This window comes from Lissotriton helveticus, chromosome 6, assembly GCF_964261635.1.
Source record: "Lissotriton helveticus chromosome 6, aLisHel1.1, whole genome shotgun sequence".
Lineage (NCBI taxonomy): Eukaryota > Metazoa > Chordata > Amphibia > Caudata > Salamandridae > Lissotriton > Lissotriton helveticus.
The window spans coordinates 1411692912-1411715212 of NC_136067.1; the positions used below are offsets into that span (position 1 = coordinate 1411692912).

Below are 22301 nucleotides of genomic sequence, written 5' to 3' on the forward strand. Positions count from 1 at the left end.
ATTTAGAAAAGGATGGATGTTAACTGCTGAGCTGGTGTAGATTCCTGTAATGGTGTAACACCACTGGGTGTTTCTAATTTCCAGACTGAACGCCTTTTTGCAAATGTTATCTTATTTTAAGTGACTCTTTTGCCACCTAGCCTGCCAGAAAAAAGAGTACGGAAGTAGATATTAGTTGGCAGACTATGGGGCACATTACGATCGCGGACGGACTTGCATCCCTCCGCGAGCCCTGAGTAGGAGGGAACGTCCGCATGTGCTGCGGCGTTCCCTCCTGTGCAATTAGGATGTGACCGCCACCCTGGCGGTCACATCCTCTATTTTTAACATTGCGGCGGGTGCGGCTTCAAGCTGCACCCGCCGCAATGTTAAAAACGCAGGCATTGCATTTACATGCACAAAGCGGCAGGCACCGAGCGGTGCCTGCCGCTTTCTGCATGTAAATGCAGGGGGGTACCATAGGTACCCCCCTTGTGCACCCACCACCTCCCTTCACCCAGGGGGCCCGCAACGAGCCCCCGAAGTGAAGATCCGTATGCTTTTGCACGGTGGAGAACCCGCCGCGGAAAAGCATGTCTGGGAAGCCATCCTAATATGTCTGGCGGTGTCTGAGAGACACCGCCACCATATTAGAAGTTTTCCGCCGCGGTTGTAAGCCGACCGTGGCGGAAAAGCGGCAGACTGAAACCAAGACCCATCAGCCATCCTAATTTGGCGGTGGGTCTTTGGTGGGTCCGCAGCGGATTTTCCACATCCTCCGGGCCGGCGGTGGCTTCCGCCGGCCCGGAGGATGTGGAAAATCCGCGATCCTAATCGACCCCTAAGTTGGCTGAAACAAAGGAAAAGAAGATCTACATACATCAAAATCCAGAAGGCAAATGAAGCAAAAGGGGAGAAAGTTAGATTGAGCTCTTGAGGCTGTAGCCGAGAGCAGTAGACCTTTTAAGACTAAGTTTTAAAAAAAATTGTAATTGTATAACCTGTGTGTTTTTAAACTATCAAGAGCAGAACTCCGTTTTTAAAAGATTACGTTTTGGAAATTGGGGACTGTGTTCATTGTGTTTTTAAACCACTCGACCTCCTACCTCCTCTATGATTCTCCTCCCCGCGCAGCCGAGTCAGGTGCTGCAGCGGGTCGCAGGGAATCACCGTGACCTCCGGGCACCGCCCACTGACCCAGGCCACACCCCCTCCCCCTGACATATAACAATGTGTTGCTCCAGGAGGCGCAGCGGACGCGCCGGCGGGGTGCCGAAGGCGCGCCAAAGGCAAGCCCGTCTGCGCCCGTCCGCGACCTTACGGGACCAGGGGCCATAACCCCTGGCTCCCACGCTACAAAGGTCAGGACGTACAGCTCTGCAGAGATTTACAACATAGGAACTGCAGCGGCTACTCACTGTACTCACATCTATTTACCAGATGACCTTCCCTCCCGTTGCCACGGATGTAACCACCACTTGCGTAACACCACGCCATCCACCGCGACGCAGGAATACCATATGTATGTACTGAACTGTCGGTCACTACCGAGGCACAGCACACAAATCCACCTACTTCTTGAAGAGCGTAAGCCGGATGCCATTTTTCTAACAGAAACATGGCTTACATCCCACTCGGAGCCAGACATAATCTCAGCCTTACCCCCCGGTTTCCAAATCTACAGGCTAGATCGAACTGTAGGGAGAGGAGGAGGCCTGGCTATCATATTAAAAGACCAGTATCGCTGTCGCACCACAACCGAAACTATCCCTGAATGCGAGAGCCTAGCATTCAGCATAGACTTTACTGCGAACAGCTCCTTTTCCGGCACGCTGATATATCGCCCCCCAGAGCCGGCCAAGTTGTTTCATAGATCTCTCCCAGATATCATAGCCAAACGTATCTTGACCTCCGCTAACTACACGATTCTAGGAGACCTTAATTACCATTTTAACTCCCCCTTAGATCATACTGCCATGGAAATAACTGATGATCTAGCAGCCTTACAACTAACCCAGCTGGTCCTAGCCCCCACTCATGAAAAGGGCAACCTACTCGACCCAATTTTTAGCAACTGTACCAAGCTGAAGGTGGGCCTACCCATCCACCTACCTTGGTCGGATCACTTTTTGGTCCCATTTACTTGGCTCACCGGCAAGACCCCCCCACCCACCCCCCAGGTCTCAATTAAGAGGAACTGGGCAATTATGGAGTCCTGGATTAACAACTTAGACTCCAACCGCCGCCCCCCCCCCCGCCCAGATCCCAACATAGCAAACAAAAACTACGAGGACTGGATCAGGGACTCACTGGATACGATCTTGCCCGCTCAGAGATCTACCTCAAGGAAGCTGCACAAATCATCACCCTGGTTCTCAAATACCCTAAGAGAACAAAAACGCCTCTGTAGGAAACAAGAGAGAGCGTGGCGGTTAGACTTCCTACCCGAAAAAAAGACCAAATATAAAGAGGCAATAAAGGCCTACAGAGATGGGATTAGGGCGGCCCAGGCCACCTACCTCGCTGAGAAAATCATGGAAGCCAAATCTAAGCCTAAGGAAATTTTTCACTTAGTAAAAAAAATGTACTACAGCGAACACAGCCCCCCCCCTAGCAAAAACTCAAAATCAATGTAATGAGTTAGCGGACTACTTTCACAATAAAGTCACCCAGATCTATTCCTCTTTTCCAACGGCAGCCACCAACCCAGGAATAATCGACAAAACTCCTCCGGGACACCCTACCCCCCCTGGTGTGCCAAAATTAGAACACTTTCCCCTTTTAGACTCTGATACTCTTTGCCAATTAGCCCGCAAAGTCAAATCAGGCTCCCCCTCCGACCCAGCTCTACCAGAGTTCCTGCTTCAGGCAAGTCAAGCCACCTTGCCTGTGATACTAGATCTTTTAAACTCTTCCATCTCCTCCTGCACAGTGCCCTCGTCTGGAAGAGAGCCATGGTACGAGCACTATTAAAAAAAAAACCTGGACCCAGGAGACCACGCCAGTTACCGCCCCATTTCACTACTCCCCTGGGTAAGCAAAGTTCTGGAGAAATATATAAACAACCAGTTGGTACAATTTCTTGAAAGCAATTCGCTTTTGGATTCTACCCAAACTGGCTTCAAACCTAAGCATGGCACTGAAACCGCCTTATTAGCGGTCACTGAGGAAGCCCGCAGGATACTGGATCAAGGAGGATCAGTGGCAGTGATCCTCCTTGACCTAAGTGCGGCCTTCGACACGGTCAGCTATTCCATCTTGCTGAAACGGTTACGCAACATCGGAGTATCAGGTGACGCACTAAGGTGGTTCGACTCCTTCCTGACCAACAGATCTTTTCAGATCTTTGACGGGGAAATGGTGTCAGCCAGGAAACCACTGAGCTGTGGGGTACCGCAGGGCTCGTCCCTGAGCCCCGCGTTGTTTAATATATACACCAACCACTTGCTGGGGTCGTTGAACCATACGGTATCACAATTATATCGTATGCTGACGACACCCAGCTAGTGGTCTCCCTGGCTCAGGAGGGTAACAGGCAAACAACGGAAGGTCTGATGAAATGCCTAGAAGATGTCAAGGCCTGGATGACATCCTCGTTCTTAAAACTTAATGGAGACAAAACAGAGCTCCTGCTCCTGGGCCCAGCCCCCCCAGTGCCATTTACCTCCCTATGGCCTGTATGCTTGGGAACACCTCCCACCACAAAGGAGAGTGTAAAAAGCCTAGGAGTATGGCTCGACAAAAATCTTTCCTTCTCCACTCAGGCCACTAAGCTATCCGCCACTTGTTTTGGATTACTCAGAACTCTGAGGAAAGTCCTTCCCCTTCTGCCAATGGAGGCAAAAAAAGTGGCAGTTCAGGGCCTGATCCAGTCGCGGCTGGACTCAAACAACGCCTTATACGTAGGAGCCCCTGAGATGACTCTACGAAAGCTTCAAGTGGTACAAAACAGTGCAGCCCGCTCCTTGCTACAGATCCCACGCACCCAGTCAGCCAGAACCGGATTGAAAAGCCTGCACTGGCTTCCAGTGAAACAAAGAGTGGCATTCAAGGCCCTATGTATTGCTCACCGGGCCTTCTGGAAGACAGGCCCAACAATCTGTAATAACTTAGTCACCCACTACCACCCATCCAGAAATCTTCGATCTACGGATGCTTTCTTGGCTGTGACTCCCAAAGTAAGGAGAGCTAGGACCGGAGGTAGGATGTTCTCTCTAAACGCTTCGAAACTGTGGAACGCACTCCCTCTCCATCTCCGGTCCAACTCGAATCTGCTCTCCTTCCGCAAACAACTTAAAACGCTTCTGTTTGTAAGGTCTATTGAGTCCTAATCTCTCACACTGCCCAGCTCTATCTACTTGCTCAGCGCTTGGACGCCCATTGGGCAGCAATCACGCTTTATAAATCTATTTTCAATTCAATTCAATTCAATTCAAGTGTTGGTGCCCGAGTGAGGAAAACATGTTATAGATTTATTAATTTTGTTGTTTTGTTTGTTTTATAGTTTGTTAATGTAGTTGTTGTTTGTAATGTTGTTAAATTGTTTTTTTGTAATAAAAGGTTTAAGTTACTACTGATTAGGTGTGAGACTTTGAATAGCCTTGAAGGGCCCAAGGATGATTCCCAACCCAGGACGAGCTGCTGTTAACACTGAACAGCGCGGGCTAGCCGTGGACTATTCTTCACGTGGAACAAGCGCACCAGTTTGCAGGTAAGTGGCGGCAGAGAATGGTTGCAACAGTGAAAAGAGACCGTTAAGTGCCATAACCTACACACAGGCAGGCATAGGAGAAAGAGGAGTGAGGAGTAAGTGGGCATGAGACATGTGGAGGAAATGGAGCGGGGCACGGGACCTGGGAAGCGTGGGCACTGGACACCATCTTTGGATGTATCCCATGGGGGATAGACTTTGTCTCAGAATTAAATTAAAAGTATCTAGGTCGCACTGAGTTGCAGAGTGTTATCTAGTGCAACAATAAAGTATAACTTTGTGTTGAACTTATACCGTGGTAAATCCGAATCTGCATGAATTGAATCATGGCCCGAACAGTTGTGTCAAGCAGCTCCGCATGCCCGTGGAATTTCACGTAGAGCAGCATAGTTTTTTTGCCACTTCACGGAGTTCCACATAGAAGAACTCCACAAGCTCTACCCAAGCCTACTACAGATTTCTTTCCTTAAAAGCTTTTAAAGATTTTAATAATATTATTATAATTTTGCAATGTTGAATTGAAGTGTCAGTTCCAGCTTCAAGAACTGTAACGTTACTGCTTGATGTATATGTATGTATAAGGTACTATAGAGAAATGAGTGCTTCTTCCCATTGTAGTATAAATATTGTTATACAAGGGAGAGGTTTTGGCACAGAGGCAACTGCATCCTCACAGTATACTACGTACTGCTGTTAGCTGGTGGAGACAGCAGTTCTTTTGCACATCTTAGTATATATACTTGTCACTCTGGAGAAAAGTTTCAGCGCAGAGGTCTGTTTCTGCATACACCTTATGTCACATGCCTGTCCACATAAAGAGGTGTCTCGGAGAGAGGTTAGTGTGTCCTTACATTCAAATATGCACACTGGTTGTCCAATACACATTTGTCAACAGAGAGGATACTCCATTTTATACTCTAGTAATGACATTAATTATCATAAAGAGAGGTATGAGCAGAGAGAGCATTCTCTACCCCCAGCCTATTTTGCACGTGTTCCTCTCGGGAGATGTCTGAGCTGACCTGGCAGTATATCTATACCTTAGTCTGTATGCTTCTCATTCAAGTCCAAGAGAAACTTCTCTGTATAGGGCATTAATTTCTCTCTGCACCACAGTCCTACATCTGTCATTCAATAGCGATAGCTCAGCTGAGATGTCTCATCAGAGAGGCCAGTTCATACCAACAGATACTATGCATACTCATCGTCCAAGAGAGAGATCTAAGGATAGGGACCAGTCCCTCCCCACAGCCTACTACACGCACCCGTCATCCCAGAGAGAGGTCTCAGTGGAGAGGCCAGTACCTTCCCAAGCTCTACTATTTACACGTGTGATCTGAGAGAAATCTCAGTGTAGAGGCCAGTTTCTTCCTAAACCCTAGTACATACACTCTTTCATTTTATGAGCCATCTTCATCTCTCCCTTCTTTCCCCCCAGCGCCTAGAGGGTGCAAAGAAGAACAATGCACTGAATGGATGTCAAATAATATTTAGCACTCCTTTAGAACTCAGATTAGGGGGTAATTTCACTTCATATAGGATACAAGAGACCCACCATTTTTCTCTAACAAATCATATTAGTATGTGTGGTGCTGTATATGCTTCAGGTTTAAGATTAGAGTTACCACATAATTCCGTAATGAAGGAAGACCTCTACGAGGTTTAGAACACAGAGTTTAACCTAAAGGAGAGCAAATCTAACATACATTATCTTGCAATGTATGAATGTGTAAAGAGGATACTTGCTTGAGGAAATTTGGTAAACTATACTCCAGATTATTTTGTTTATTTAGGTGCCAGAATATGGACCGTCTGTTTTGTTCTATTGAATTACATTAAATGTAAGATTTAAATTAGTGACATACTTTATCATTTCACTTTGCAAAATATTACTATCAACAAAAAGCACTTCTTTAGACAGCATTAAAAAGTACCTCTTAGGTTATCACTGAGGTAGATCTTATATCTCAAAGAATTGCAAAGAACAACGCCAACAAACTTCCGATACCACGTCCGCTTTACGTACTGTTTTCCATAGCATTCGGCATAAGAAGGATCATATTTGAAAGCAAAAGGGATCCAAACTGGCTCACCGCCTGAAAAAAAGACCGGCATTACTTATTCATAATGGTAGGAATCATAACATAATGATATTTTATCAATCAGTATTGAGCTCAAATACCTGAATTACACAATGCAACTTTAAGGGTGGACATTTCTTTTCTAACACCAAAATATATATAACTTACTGGTACATGAAAATGAGTTGTTTTGCCTCCAATGATAATAGACACAACAGTTAGTTTAACAAGAAAATGTCTCAGACGAAACATAGTAATACAATTGTCCATGCAATGGCATAAAGCCATGTTGTAGATATGTATGTGATTAAGTATCCTCTGCCATATATTATGAGTCTATTGCAAGTCATTGAGGAGTTCCGAGACTTTGTAGAAAAACCATGAGGCCAAATTGCTTTAAGATGTCAGGGAACAGCGAGGTGACTTGCAACAGTTTTATAATGTGGGCAGACTTATTATTATTCTTTTTGAATTAATATGGTCATATCATTACTCATGTCCTAAAAATCTCAAAATATTTGACTCTTTCGTGTAAGGCAGTTAAGTAGACTAAATCCAGGACCCATGGCAAGAAATCAAGCACACCAAACATTCAAGTGGTACTTTGCTTCAAAATGTATTACACGCTGTTTAATGTAGGTCACATTCAAATAAAGATGTAGCTCAGAATGTGTGGTAAGGTGTACAGAGAGTCCTGTTTTCCTGTAATGAACTATAACTGTGAAAGAGCAAGCATCCTGTAATAAATGGCATCTTTCTGATAGTAAGGTTTCAATTCAGGGATCAGAAGAGCTGAAAAACGGTAAACAACCTTTACAACGAAACTTTTACAACGCACTGCCATTACAACGCGGTCATTACAACGCAAACCATTACAACGCATTGCGCTGGGGGGCGCTCTAGGATAGGGAATAAGTTTAATTTACTATCCAACACCTTCCCTAGTGTCCACGGAGACTGGAGTTGGAATAGTAAATTAAACTATTCACTATCCAACACCCAAAAGCACTATGCGTTGTAATGGATTGCGATGTAAAAACCGCGTTGTAAAGGCAGGCGTTGTAATAGCCTGCGTTGTAACGTCATACATCCCTGAAAAACTAGTTCTCGTTTTCAATATTTATACAGCACTTGTAATTCAGTTATCTAACCAGCCTTTCAGACTTTTTTCTGGCTCTGCGACAGGCATTGTAACATTACAAATCAACACTAATAAGTTAGAATAGTTGAAAAGCTGTGTCATTTTCTTATTGCAAGTGACTCCTGATGTTACAAGTAGACTATGTCATGCCGAAAACAGAGCCTTTTTTCTATACAGGGATTGCAGGCTTTATAGCATACCTTGTGTTTTCAAACATAACATCAAGGTTCAGTGTGGAGACGAGATTGTTTATATTCACATTAGGAAGGTGCCAATGGAGCAAGTGTTCCTGGCGCTTACCTGGGGGCAAAGGGGGGTGGTGGTGTGCTTACAAATGCAGCCGCTGCAGATAAGAGCAGTGGGGCTGTGGGGCCGGGTGGGGGGATTCCGAGAGACGACCACAAGGCAAAATTAATGATTTATTTAATTTTCCCTCATGGCTGTCTTTTGACCCCCCCCCCCCCCCCCCCCCCCCGCTCCTACCTGCAGTGGCCTCAGCTGTACAAATTACTTATGGGTGTACAAACCCTTTCTGCAGAGTTCCTTGTATGTCCAGCAGTTTTCAGGCAACAATAAAAATATCAAGATAATTCTGGCAATTAATGCATCTGCTAGAGTGAGATCTTGTCTAGTGGCAGTTTTGACTCATAATAAAGTAGCGGAGATGGTTAATGTGCCTGCTGAAAAGAACATGTACCATGCAGATCACCGAAATTAGTATTTTTGAACTACGAGTATCCCTATAAAAACATGAAATACATGACAGAGGGGGGCTATGGAGAGATGAGGGGCACTGTTGGAGGGTGGTAGTGAGGGAATTTATGGAGAAGGAGGTCATGGGGCGGGCCACCAACAAAGACTGTCACACTGGGCGCCATCAGCGCTAAAGCCGGCCCTGATTCACATTCAATACTTTTTAAACAATGTGGACGGAAGGGGTAGGGAAAACTTATTTTGTTCCTCAACTAATGAGTGTATTTTCCTTTGTTGTGAAAAGTTCTACCAATATCGGAGATAAAATGATGGATTCAAGTAGATAAATTCAAGTAGCGCCTCAAAACTAACAGAGAAAATTAAGAGTGCAGCTCTGAAAACCAAATAATCTTCCACAATAGCTCAGGACTTCAGTTACTTAAGGCATTTTGGACCGAATACTCAAAACAAAGTGTGGGTGAGCAAGGTTCCTCTTACAGATACACGACTACTGAATAATACAGAGGAATATGGTTTATACAAGCAACACACATACACCAAATTTTGTCTACTGATCAAAGACACCCTGCAGCTGAACAAAACCCAGAAAAAACACTCATGCCACCATAAGGCATGCATGTGTTAGCAATGTAGTTGGGGCAATGTCAATATTTCTTGTTTTGTCTAACATATACTAATGTGCATCATAAGCGTATATCTAAAAGTGTAATTGTATGCTGTTTAATCACAATTAGTAATTTTCAAGTTATAGTTAACCATAATTAAAGTCTGTTCACCTCAAGTTAGACGGAATAAATGTAGGCTTCAGTTAAATATTTTTTGCTCACTTTCTTTTCGTTTCAGAAGTCAAGCTAACTGCAGTAGTTTGAATTAATGAAAACCCTCAGTTGTTTAGTTTCATGAGCATTTTTTATTATGCTTGGTTTCACTGTAATTGAGTAATTGGTTTCTTACAACTGTGCCTGGGATGGTCTGACTGTAATAGATCCTAATGTACGAGATATCTCCAGAAAGCCTTGCAGATGTGAGCTTCCTTTGTACGATGCCTGGAAAGTAGAGCGAATACACCTTATCGAAAAGATGCTGAATTTGTATTGCTTTCCACCTCTTGTGCACTGTGGGCAGCATAACTGCTGGCTGAATCTTATGTTTTAATTTTGCATTGCTGATCTAGTCAATTTCAGATGCTCCTATCTATTCCTTCGAATTCCTTCGAAAGAAGAGACCTCTTCTACTTTCTTGGGACTCCATGTTTATTTTTGACCTGCTCATTGAGTTAAATGTTTGAGCAAATCTACTCCTCCTTGCCTGATGCATTTGGTTCTAGCTTTAGAGGCTTTACATGCTGACATCTGTTTCTTAACTTCCACATCCTGGTTTGAATCCTCAGTTTAGCATTAGGGACGTTCTCCTTAGGGGAAATTGAATCTTATTCAATTTGCATATGACTATCTTTAAATACGTTTTCTTTGTATTTGCTATTTTGACTTGCTTTGAATTACACACAGCTATGATGTATAAGTTTATTATTGAACTATGACTAACTTGAGTTAAGTTTTTAACTGTGCTAATCTGCTAATAAACCTTCATGGTTTGCAAATGTACTACCCTTGGTTTGTCCTTGTGGAGTAAAATGTGCTTCACTGTTATTGATTCATTGTTGAACTGTTGATGTTAAGCCTCAATTCGAGACAAAGGTCCATCCACTCGAGTGCTGCTTGTACTTAAATTTGGGAAACAACCTTTACAACGCAACTTTTACAACGCACTACCAATACAACAAAACTTTTACAACGCAACATCCATTACATCGCATGCCATTACAACGCAACCATAACAATGCATGACACTACAACGCATACCACTACAACGCATGTCATTACAATGCAGTCATTCCAACACATACCATTACAACGCATAACATTACCATCCAACACTTACCCTACTGTTGCACCCCCTGGAGTTAGAATAGTAATTTTTACCCCTACACTATCCAACACTTACCCAACGGTTGCACCCCCTGGAGTTAGAATAGTAATTTTTACCCCTACACTATCCAACACTTACCCAACGGTTGCACCCCCTGGAGTTAGAATAGTAATTTTTACCCCTACACTATCCAATACTTACCAAACATGCAATGAAATGTTATGCGTTGTAATGGTATGCGTTGTAAATGTAGTATGCGTTGTAATGGAATGCGTTGTAAAGGTAGTTTTAAAAAAAATCATTGAAATGACATGCGTAGTAATGGAATGCATTGTAATGGATGTTGCCTTGTAAAAAATGTGTTGTAAAGGTATGTGTTGTAAAAGTATGCATTGTAACATCATACATCCCTTAAATTTGCACCAAGGATTTGTGCGATGCAAGCGCAATGTCAATGCCAATAGCAAATGGCAGATTATAGTCAAACATCTGCATCTGGTTATTATGATGCTGATGACTGCGTTTGTATTGCAAAATTCTACACAAAAGGTATCTAGGCGCTTGGATCCCTGCAAATTACAAGTGTTAGAATGGTACATATTGTGAGAAGAACTGAGTCTTAAGAACAGATTAGAAGGTAAAGGGGGAGGGTTTCTGCCAATGGTCCTCAGGCAGGTAATTCCGTATTTGAATTGTGGAGGTTTTTTTTATTAGCAAAGATTGTCAATGGTTTCACAAAAAACATAGTAACAAAAAATACACATCTTTGAATATCTCATAAAACATATATGATCAATAACAACAATACCATAATCATAATTCAAGCACAATACACTGTTCTTATGTAACCAGTACAAGCGCCACAAACTACCTTCTACAGCAGCTGTTGCACATAATTCCGGAGGAATAGGCATGCATTTTGCTAGCATGACATCTTATTAGGCAATGCTTCATAACCCACTTGGCGGTTACCAACTATTGACACACCTTGGTCAGGCAAGATACTTTGTACACGGCTCACTCTTAAAGAGTCGACACATCATTCTCACCATACTAATGGTAGGCCAGGCCCCATAATTGAAAGAAATGGAAGAATCCCAAACTTAAACATTGTAAATGTACGCCTTTCACTGGGCCATAAGCCCAAATAAATATAGGACTGTGCTGGACACAGGATTGAAATAATAGATGTACATTGAGAAAATGGGTTGGTTTGCGATGACAGCAACCAGCTGTCCTGGATCCTTTTATATGCAGCCATTCATATGGAATTTAAATTAACTATAAGGAATAGGCTGGCTTTGAAATATTTAAAGTAAGCCAATGACTCAAAGGATGAATACCAGCTCTGCAGACAATCCAAGAAGGATCATTCAAATTCCCTCAGCTCACTTCAATTAGATGAAACATCATGTCAGGAGATGTATAGGAACATTCCTATGAACATTTGACGGAGAGTTCAAACCTAATGGCCTAAAATTATACAATGATAAAATGATACACCACTACCAAGGATAAACTCATATCTCCATACTACAGCCTCAAGTGCATCATGATGGAAAGTGTATTGCAACCACATGTCCTAAGAAAGCAAAGATCTTAGCCAAATATACCTTCTTAAATATTAGAATTAAATAACATCAATGTTTCCAATTAAAGCTAGGGCGAGAACCAACAATTAGTCCTCAGATCACTACTTACAGTGAAACATCAAACTTCAGCCATGATCCAGCTGCAGGCCAAAATATTTATGAATGGTAGCTACAACCAGCTTTAAAGCACCCAAATAACAGGCAAAAATAATTGCCCTTTTTGTCCAAGTCAATTCTAAGAGTGTTTTTGTCTGCATAACAATGAAGAAATGTAATAGCCCTTTGCAAGCCCGGCAGCATCCTGTTGCATCAGAATCTAGGGCCCCATTACGATGGTGGGTAGACTTTGTCTGCCCGCCACGTAAAGGAAAACGGGACCGACCGCCAGAGGTGCAGCGGTCCCATGAGGCCAATTAGGATGCAACCGCCACCCTGGTGGTCGCATCCCACATCTTTTACACTGCCACGGGCGGTGCTGTAAGCAGCACCTGCGGCAATGTCAAATTTGCATGTTGTGCATTGGCATGCACAACGTGACAGGCACTGCGCGGTGCCTGCCACCTTGTGCATGCCAATGTGGGGGGGTACCCCCAAGTGCAGCCACCCCCCTCCACCCCCCACCCGCAAAAGGCCCCCATAGCCATTTACTGTATGCCCTTCTATGGCCGAGTCTCCGCCATGGAAAGGCATACACACCGCAGGCATCATAATATGGATGGCGGTGCCTGCAAGGCACAGCCACCATATTGTGTGCATTTTCCACCCGGCCAGCAATCAGACTAGCAGAAAAGCGGTGGGCGGTCTTACCGTCTGCCGCTGTAACCCGCCATTGTAATATGGCTGGGGTAAATCGCGGGCAGGCGGAGAAAGATGTCAGGTGGATCGCCACCACCAGTCGGGCGGTGGCGATCCGCCCGACATCATAATGGACCCCAAGTTCTCTGCATGAAACAGGCAACCATTGTGCTTGCCACACAACATCAAAGAGAATTCTAACTCAACAACCTTGCTATACAGCAATATCCCTTACATAAATATTAAGTAATAGGGGGAAGCATGCAGCACAGTCTCTGATATACAAACCAGGCCCTTCCCAAGTTAGCATTTTTGCCCAATGTTCATCTAAGTCTGCTGTGTCTTATATGTGTGGATGTATTTTGGCATCCAAAATTATTCCAATGGCCCTCTTCAGGACAAATACACAGTGACCTTAATTGTTCAACATGTTGTGACCCACATATTTGTTGCTGCACACCTAGACACTAGTGTGGTAGGTGAGCGGTGGAATCACACTCAACCCAAACTAGGAGCTCCATATTCTGAGGGAGCCCATTGTCATTTAACACAAATATTTGAGGGGTAAGGATTGGGCCCTTAGATTAAGCATTCCACCACATGTTGGTGAGTGCCAAATAATTTTGACACAAAGGTGTTGAAATATAAGATAAAATAGCAGTAATCTGCTTTCTGTGGATGATTGCTATCTGATGCATTTTGTTGACCTGAGTTTTTTTGTTTATAATGTCAAGTACTGAGTAGGGAGGCTATATATATATATGTGTGTGTAAGCTGAATGAGACTCACTGGAGAGGGGAGGGCATGGCTCCTTCTGTACACTTCAAAGGGTGCTCTTTGATTCAGTCAGAAGTCACAAGGGAGGGGCCTGGGCACAGCTCAAGAAGGAGATACGGCTGAAAGGAGAATCATAAAGAATAGGGCTTGGGCCCTGGGCTAAATATCAGATTCACATATCACTGTGGCTGATATCTGGATGTGAACTCTAGTCACTCCCATGAACTGTGTTGCGGGACTATCAGCTCCGGACTTGGAGACACCCCTGTTGTGACAGACCGCTTTTCTTGAGGAATAGAGAGTAGAGGAGTTGACACTTCAAAAAAAGGAAAACCCCAACATACAACTTCAAAGACTCAGAGCCTATTTCACATTTGTTAACGGAAATGAAGTATAAAAAGGGGAGATTGAAATATCAAACATATTCATATGCCAAGCAGCCAGACGAGCTGTGTGAGGAGGGAAAGCTCTGCAAAGCTCCTGCTTATGACCAAGACTGGGGGCCAAGGCCTACTAGTTTCCCTGTTGGGTGAGGGGGCTTCACCAAGGGAATCTAAAACCATCTGCCCTGGAGCACCAGCTTCTACCTGCTTGGCTATGTCAGTGTGCCTAGTGAGAAATAAGAGAGCATTGGAGGAAGCAAGGTCCAGTGGAGAGCCCTGTGGAGTGAACTTCCTCTGTGAGCTGTGAAGAAACAGCTGCAGGAATCTGGTTGTTGTCCGTGTGCAGGATAACGTCAATGGCCCTTGAATGCCATGGGACGGCTGACATGAAGTGAGCATGATCAGGCCAGACCCGGTTCATAGTGCTCAGTCGGCAACCCTATAGGCCCAGAGAGGCCACTGTGAAAAAGACTGCCTTGCAGTATGGGTCATATCCTTGTGCAGTAGTGGGCCAAGACTCCATATGCCGGAAGGGGCCGCCGCCAAAGATTTAACAGCACCCATCGGGTTATTCCATAAACCAGAGGGGGGACACCAGGAGTTTTATGAACTGTGGCCGTTTCTGACATCCCCACTGGAGGAGTTAGGACGTTATGGGATTACCTGTGCATCATCACCCAGGCCAGGGACCCTTGTAAGGATTATCTCAACCATCTCCCACTGGGAAATGAACTGGGCATTTATTCTGTAGGATGAGCCACAGAAACCCTTCTGTCGCTTTGGGAGCAGGAATGCACGTGAGGGACTCTATAAACACCGAGTGCTGCAGCCTGGGCTATGTGTGGCAGAGTCAACTGAACTCAGCTGCTCCAAACACACACAGATGGGGTGTACTCAGCTACTCCAGATGCTCCACACACCACCCAGTGCAGGTAAGACTGGTTTGAGACCTGTCGGCACCAGGGAAACTTGTTGCGAATTTAGTTCAGTAGTGCTGAAACTCTATTGACTTTAAATAGTAGTCAAAGTAGATCCATAAGACTCAGACTACTAGAGAGGCATACCATGATGTTACTGGTAGGGATTGAGAAAAGACCTCAACCCCCACCATTGGGCCAAATAAACCCTTTTGCTCTGTGGCTGGCTGAAATGGGTTCTAACATGAAGATTTGTTGTTTTATTGTAAGATGTAAACCCAAGTAAAAAAAATCTACATAAGGCTGCATTTTTTGAAGTTCCATTATGGTAGAGACAGGCCCATGAATCTTGTAGAATAATGATTTGGCACGTTTCTTTTAAGTTACCAATTATGGGAGAAATATTTAAAGGGTATCTCTATAACATGTTTTTGTAAATTGCAGTGCTCTTTTGATTAGCCTGTTGTGTTCAGCACTTAGACTTGCTCCAGCTAACTTTCTGCTTAAGAATTTTTAAGATACCCAGTTGTTTAGTAGACAGAACTTAAGAATGGAAGCAAACAGTGAGGACATGGAATTTGGACAAAGGTCAAATCAAGATAGGAGGTGAATGCATAGGGGACCAAATCTAAAAAATGGAACCATGCCTGAATATATTTACTGTATCGGGAGTTGTACTATGCACTTTTTAAAATTGTCTGGGTTCTAAGTGTTTTCTTGGTTTCTCAGAAATACAAGCTATCCGAAACTTGATACAATGGTGACTACTCCACAGAATTTGTAAGATTTATAGACTATGCATGGGATTTATTTGTGGCAACCTAGAACCATTGCTGACAGAAAGCAAAGTCTCACTTAGAACTAGGCATTTTCGTTTGTGAATACTTAAAAAGCCTCTGAAAACTTCCATGATCTTAGCACACGTTTCAAGATTTTATAATCATTCAAGAGTTGTTTGAGGATTTAGGCAAAGTGAAGCTTCTCTTAAATGGCTTATTAAGAAAACATTGAAGGATACAAAAAAATTATGGAAGAAATGCTTGAATTATTCTGAGCCACTAGCAATTGCTTGGTCCATTGTTATTTTGCACACAATGTTATCCAAGTTTGGACCCGAACCGGAACACAAGCAACCCAAGACCAGTTTTGGCTTTATTAGGGCTCATCAGTATTGTATAGCCAGGTATTAAGAAAGCAGGCAGGTAATAAGCACAAGGGTATCCCATTAAATTCACAAAAAACTTAACCTGGGTATTGCATGGTATAAACTACATGAGTGAGTTGATTTTCCTGAGCAACAGACTTTAGTGTGTGTGTAGCACATATTAAACTTTCGGCTGACGGTCTGTGAGTGCATGGTGCTAGAGTTGTGGCCTCACCCCAGTGTTAGATTATCAGAACTTGCCTGCTGGGCCTTGCTCAGAGGATGGAGCGTGACAATCTGCAGATTTTTTACATTTTGTTGTCCAGATACTCGACTTTCTCAAAAAATGGAGCAGATCAGCTTTCAAAGGCAACAACACAGCAGCCTAATAATCAGATATCAGTGGTAGTGGCAAAGAAGTTGCGTATGCATACGTTAACTACACCTAAAAAGTAGGAAGGGAGGACGTAAAACCACTGAAGAAACACCAATGACATGCGAACACCATTGTTTGTGGTAACATGCATGAAACACATTAGGAGTGAGAGGAGGCATTGGGATCTACAGAAGAAGGACTGCACCTGCTGTTATGACCTATGAGGAGAACCCTAAGGACCGGACCTGTTCCCACTTTCAATCAGGACCGGGGCGGCTCCTTCGTAATGGCAGAGGAGCATCACCCCACTGCCAGCAGGTGATAAAACAATATTAAAAAATTCTTATTGCGCTGTTTAAGTGAGAGCGGGAAGGGCCGGGCTGTGCCATGACAGGCAGGAGTGGTGGGAACTTATAAGTGCGCATGTTTGTTTGGTCGGCCATCCTAGGCTGGCCAAACAGACATGCCCAATTATGTTTCTCCAACCCAGCTGCATTGTACAGCCCGGTTGGAGAAATGCTGCAGGCTCCATTGCACTGTCTGAGCAGCAAACAAGGCCGCTGAGACCAAGCCTGGTGCTGCTCTCTGATGTAATCAGAAAGAAGATGGATACTTCAAGATAAATAATTCAAGTTACTTTATTTAAGATAAGTTGTTATGATAAAAGATAGGAAAACCCCATCAGGAGCAGCTGTCCTGCTGCTCAGCCCTCACCCAACTGACATTCACAAACCACTAGCATTCCACCCATCCAACATTCCACAACACATGCATTATAGCTGAGCAGCAGGAAGATATAAGATACAACATATCTCGCTTCGTTGGGGAATTTAAAAGAATCAAATAAAACATTGACAACATGTCTAGTACAATTGGTCAGTAAAATAAAGACAATACAGCGAGTACATATGGTCAATGGATTCAATAAATTTTAAACACTGCACAAATAAAAAGTGTGCAATATAATCAATATACGATAGACTTCCTCATACCTCGCATCACAACCAGTGACACGAACATCAAACTGACACAAGAAGATACATCCTGTCACTTCCCATACTGATACACACTGAAATGTAATATAACATCTCGTCTCGCACACTACATCTGAGAGAGCGTCACGTTGCTTCCTGAAATAAACAACTATCCTACATCTTACGTCCATAAGTCACAAATCATACCAGTTGGCCAGACCAGTACAACAAGCAAGACACACAGGAACAAATCTTAACACCCTATATATCAGGAAACAACATGAACACCTCAGACACTGACCACGTGCACACCTCAGACACAGAACAAGCACTCACATAACTCATTCATGCGTAGGGAAACAACGTGCACACCTCATCCACAGAACAAGCACTCACATAACTCATTCATGTGCCAGGAAACAACGTGCACACCTCAGACCAAGAACAAGCACTCACATAACTCATTCAAGCGCAGGGAAACAACGTGCACACCTCAGACACAGAACAAGCACTCACATAACTTATACATGCGCCAGGAACAACGTGCACACCTCAGACCAAGAACAAGCACTCACATAACTCATTCAAGCGCCGGGAAACAACGTGTACACCTCAGACACAGAACAAGCACTCACATAACTAATTCAAGCGCCGGGAAACCACATGCACACCTCAGACACAGAACAAGCAGTCACATAACTCATTCATGCGCCATTTACCAACGTGCACACCTCAAACACAGAATGAGCAGTCACATAACTCATTCATGCGCCAGGAAACACATGCACACCTCAGACACGTGCATACACGAGCTAATGAGTGTCCAAACCACTCATACACAACACTTGTTGTGGGACAGCACTTGGTGACTTATTCACCTGCTACCAAACTACATCAAAACTGAGAGACTATACCGCAGTCACCCCATACATAACACAAACAAGAGTGGACTAACAACATGACGTCCTTTTCGACTTCTTCTGGGCTCTCCGACCAGCTTCCATTACAGGGACCTTTGTCCTTTTCGACTTCTTCTGGGCTCTCCGACCAGCTTCCATTACAGGGACCTTTGTCCTTTTCGACTTCATCTGGGCTCTCCGACCAGCTTCCATTACAGGGACCTTTGTCCTTTTCGCCTTCTTCTGGGCCCTCCGACCAGCTTCCATTACAGGGACCTTTGTCCTTTTCGACTTCTTCTGGGCTCTCCAACCAGCTTCCATTACAGGACCTTTGTCCTTTCCGACTACCGGGACCTTTGTCATGTTACAGCATTACTGTGCCCACAAACCAGCTTTCCAATACCAAAAACATTGTTCTATTTAATCTCGTTCCAGGCTCTTAGTCGTTGTTTATAAACTTTATATGAACGCTGTTGCCGTACTGGTTACTGGGACTCTAAACCCACCATCAATACTCTCTGAGTAATATGCAATGCAATTGTAAGTGTTGCGGTGAACATCACGAAATATGTATACACATCTCAGATACTCCTGTAAGCAACACTCACTATAAAACGAAGCAATGTCAGTACCCTTTCCTTCACACAGAGCAGCAACACTCATGGTAAACTTCTTCTTGACAGCAGCGACGGCAATATTTACCGATGTATGCCTTGGTTTACCATTTACAAAATGGAGGCACGCACATCGACGTAGGGTCGGCTGATTCACGGCACAAACTTGCACCATGTAATGCCGCAAAAGAGTAAGGCGTGATTAGAGAGAACGCTTCGTCACAGAGGATGACGCTGAAGGCCACTGAGACCGCCTCGTGCAGATTATTTTTTGAATGGAAACAGAAATCATTACTCGCCTTGCTTAAGGTAACGATCAAAACCACTGAAATACAACAGGCTTGTTTTATAACGATGACTCCGAATAAAGTATACATCAAATTTCCTTTTTTTTAACTTTCTTTAACTGTCAGAGTATCTTGCACGGACACCACATCGCTGTCTCCTCTTCCTACGTCCACAACATAGGTGCACGCCTCCTCACTCTTTAATTTCAATTTAGTTTAGTTCATATAAGAGTGTCCGATTTTTCTCAAGAATCTCTAGGCAGCACATATGCTCGATCCCCGCTTTTTGTACAATCTGATGTTTTCAAACCATGTGACAGCTCATCCATGCTTAAGCTCCCAACAAACACTGGATAACTGCCATAACGTAAATTACGCCGAGGCTCGATTTTTTGCCCCCGAACAATAAACAAATAACACGCTGATGGATCTGGCAAACCTGGGTTTCAGGGCGACTGATGTCCGGGTCACTGATGGGGTTCAATTGCCAGACAGTGTTCCATACACACTTTAAATCACTGTTAAAGTTCATTTACTTCGAAATTCCCCTTGATTCGATTTTCTTTACTTTTCAAGTTTCCTTAACCTTCAAGCTTGAACTTCTCTTCAAGTTTTCTTAACAGAACTCCTGGGCTTCTCATTTCTTTTAATTTGCACGTGTGGATTCTCCTTCAAAACATCGCCAAATGATGTAATCAGAAAGAAGATGGATACTTCAAGATAGATAATTCAAGTTACTTTATTTAAGATAAGTTGTTATGATAAAAGATAGGAAAACCCCATCAGGAGCAGCTGTCCTGCTGCTCAGCCCTCACCCAACTGACATTCACAAACCACAAGCATTCCACCCATCCAACATTCCACAACACATGCATTCTAGCTGAGCAGCAGGAAGATATAAGCTACAACACTCTCATACCATGAGAGCAGCATCTGTATTGGGTGGGGAGCCTGTGCTTTCAGGCCCATCTACTTGCAAGAGCAATGAGGCCACAGCAGGAGCGTAGCAGCAGGTATGTGTTTTAAAAAATATGTTTTACTTCCCAGCCCCTCTCCCCCCCATGCACTCCCCCCTGCACCTCCGCACCAGGTTCGATTGACGGCAGCCGTCACTGATTAGGACTGAGAAGTCAATTCTAGGTGTTAGTTGGTTGACCTCCTGTTATGCTACTGGGATACAAAAGTTGCAAGAAGCTCACTTTCCTGAAACAGCTAGACATGGCCTGGAGCCAACCTGTGAGTTCTACGCAAGTGAGTTCTGACCCCTAAGTGGTGTCCCTAAGGACCTGGTATTTTTAGATAAGTGTTTGATAAGTGCCAGAGTGTACTCTTGCTGAATCCTAAAAGCTGGGACTTCAAAACGTTGGCAACATTTTTTGCAAGGATGCCAGGAGAACCAACAGAAGACAAGGACTAAATAGACAAGCCTATCTGCTGAGGGTGCATAGCTTATGCTTTGTTTTCCACTCGATGCTGGAGTACATTGACGCCAACACCACTTCGGCTCCATCCTGCAGATTTCACTATGTCACTGTCAACAAGAACTCAATCAACGCCGAACACCCCAGAGCTGGGAAACCCAAACTTTTGCCCTCCTTGTCAATGACCACATTGGGACTCCGTCTTGCAGCAACCCTTTGCCGTCAAGCCCTGCTTTGGCCTCTGCCTGCCTCCTTCGATGACAACAAACCTGTTGAAGACCCATAAATGTCTAGAACTGGTTCTAAGAAGGTATCTATTGACCTGGACGACCCAGCAGGTGATTACCCATGGTCCAGTTCTACTTCTTGGACCTTTGTCATTTTTGTCTCTTTTTGTTTTAGAGAGGGACTTTTATTGTGTTGTGTTTTTGACTTTTTAACGGTTATGGTACTTCTAAATGCTGCACACAGTTTCTGGAGTTAAGCCTGTCTGCTCTGAGCCATAGCTACCAGGTGTTGAGCCCAGGTTTAAACTACTGAAACCTTTAATGGACGTTACAAGAATGATAACACTATTACTCATGGAGGACTACCATACAACCCAACTAATAATCCACTTTTTCACAGTTAGTTTTTCTACAAACGTTTTCTACAGACATCACACCCATTCCCTATTAGCCAGGCCCTAAATGTTTTAGAACTGTGGCTAGACTTTATCTTAGGTGAAGGTGCAAAAACACTTTCATGTTAAATATGATTAAAACAGCAGAAATTACTGTTAATAAAGGGTCAAAGTGAAGCTATTGTTGCTCATAACACTATAGTGATTGTTTAAAACCCTCTGAAATTCACAGCAAAAAGACACTTAAAGTGCATTTATGGTTCCAAAAGAAAACCTAAAAACAACTGAAATTCGCTAGATGGAATTAGTAAGCTAATCATAACTTGTCATGTACTGCTTATGGCCTCACATATTTCTTCACTCCTGGCATGTTAAATGACACCATTGATGTCATCACTGATGAAATCTCAAATTACATAATAGGTGACATCATACATCTTACTACTGTTGACCATCTTACCCATAACTTCTTACCCATTTTCACCTCTCTAGTAAGTCCCACCCAGCTTACAGGAATGCAGCAATACACCAACCCGTCTGGGGGATTCACCTCCTCTCCATGTTCAACCTTGCATGCCTGCGTCTACCAAAATGAAAACCAGGGCCCTTCATGTATTATACCACCCACAGGCTCACGTAGACCCAGTGCATGTATGCAACCTACACACACTACACAGCACTGTATTTTTCATGTGCAGTACCACTCACAGGCACATATACACCCCACACATACATTTAGAATGCATGCACTTCATAGCACTGCATCCTTCATGTACTGTAGCACTGATAGGCCCACATATATCCAGCACATGTGTTTACCCTGCCAACACTGCACACAACTACATTCTTCATGCACTGTACCACTTCGAGGCACATTTACACACAGAACATGAACTCACCATGCATGTCCTGCTCAGTACTGCATTATCCCTGTATTGTACCATT

The 22301-nt window shown here is 43.8% G+C and overlaps 1 protein-coding gene across 1 annotated transcript in view; it reads right to left on the bottom strand.

Annotated features, from left to right (window-relative positions):
• The window catches only part of FNDC1 (fibronectin type III domain containing 1), a 1317427-nt gene that overhangs the window by 28789 nt on the left and 1266337 nt on the right, over window positions 1–22301 (bottom strand). Inside the window, exon 18 of the mRNA XM_078649203.1 lies at window positions 6625–6786. Within this exon, the coding sequence (XP_078505329.1) occupies window positions 6625–6786 (162 nt within the window). The remainder of the gene's footprint in view (window positions 1–6624; window positions 6787–22301) is intronic.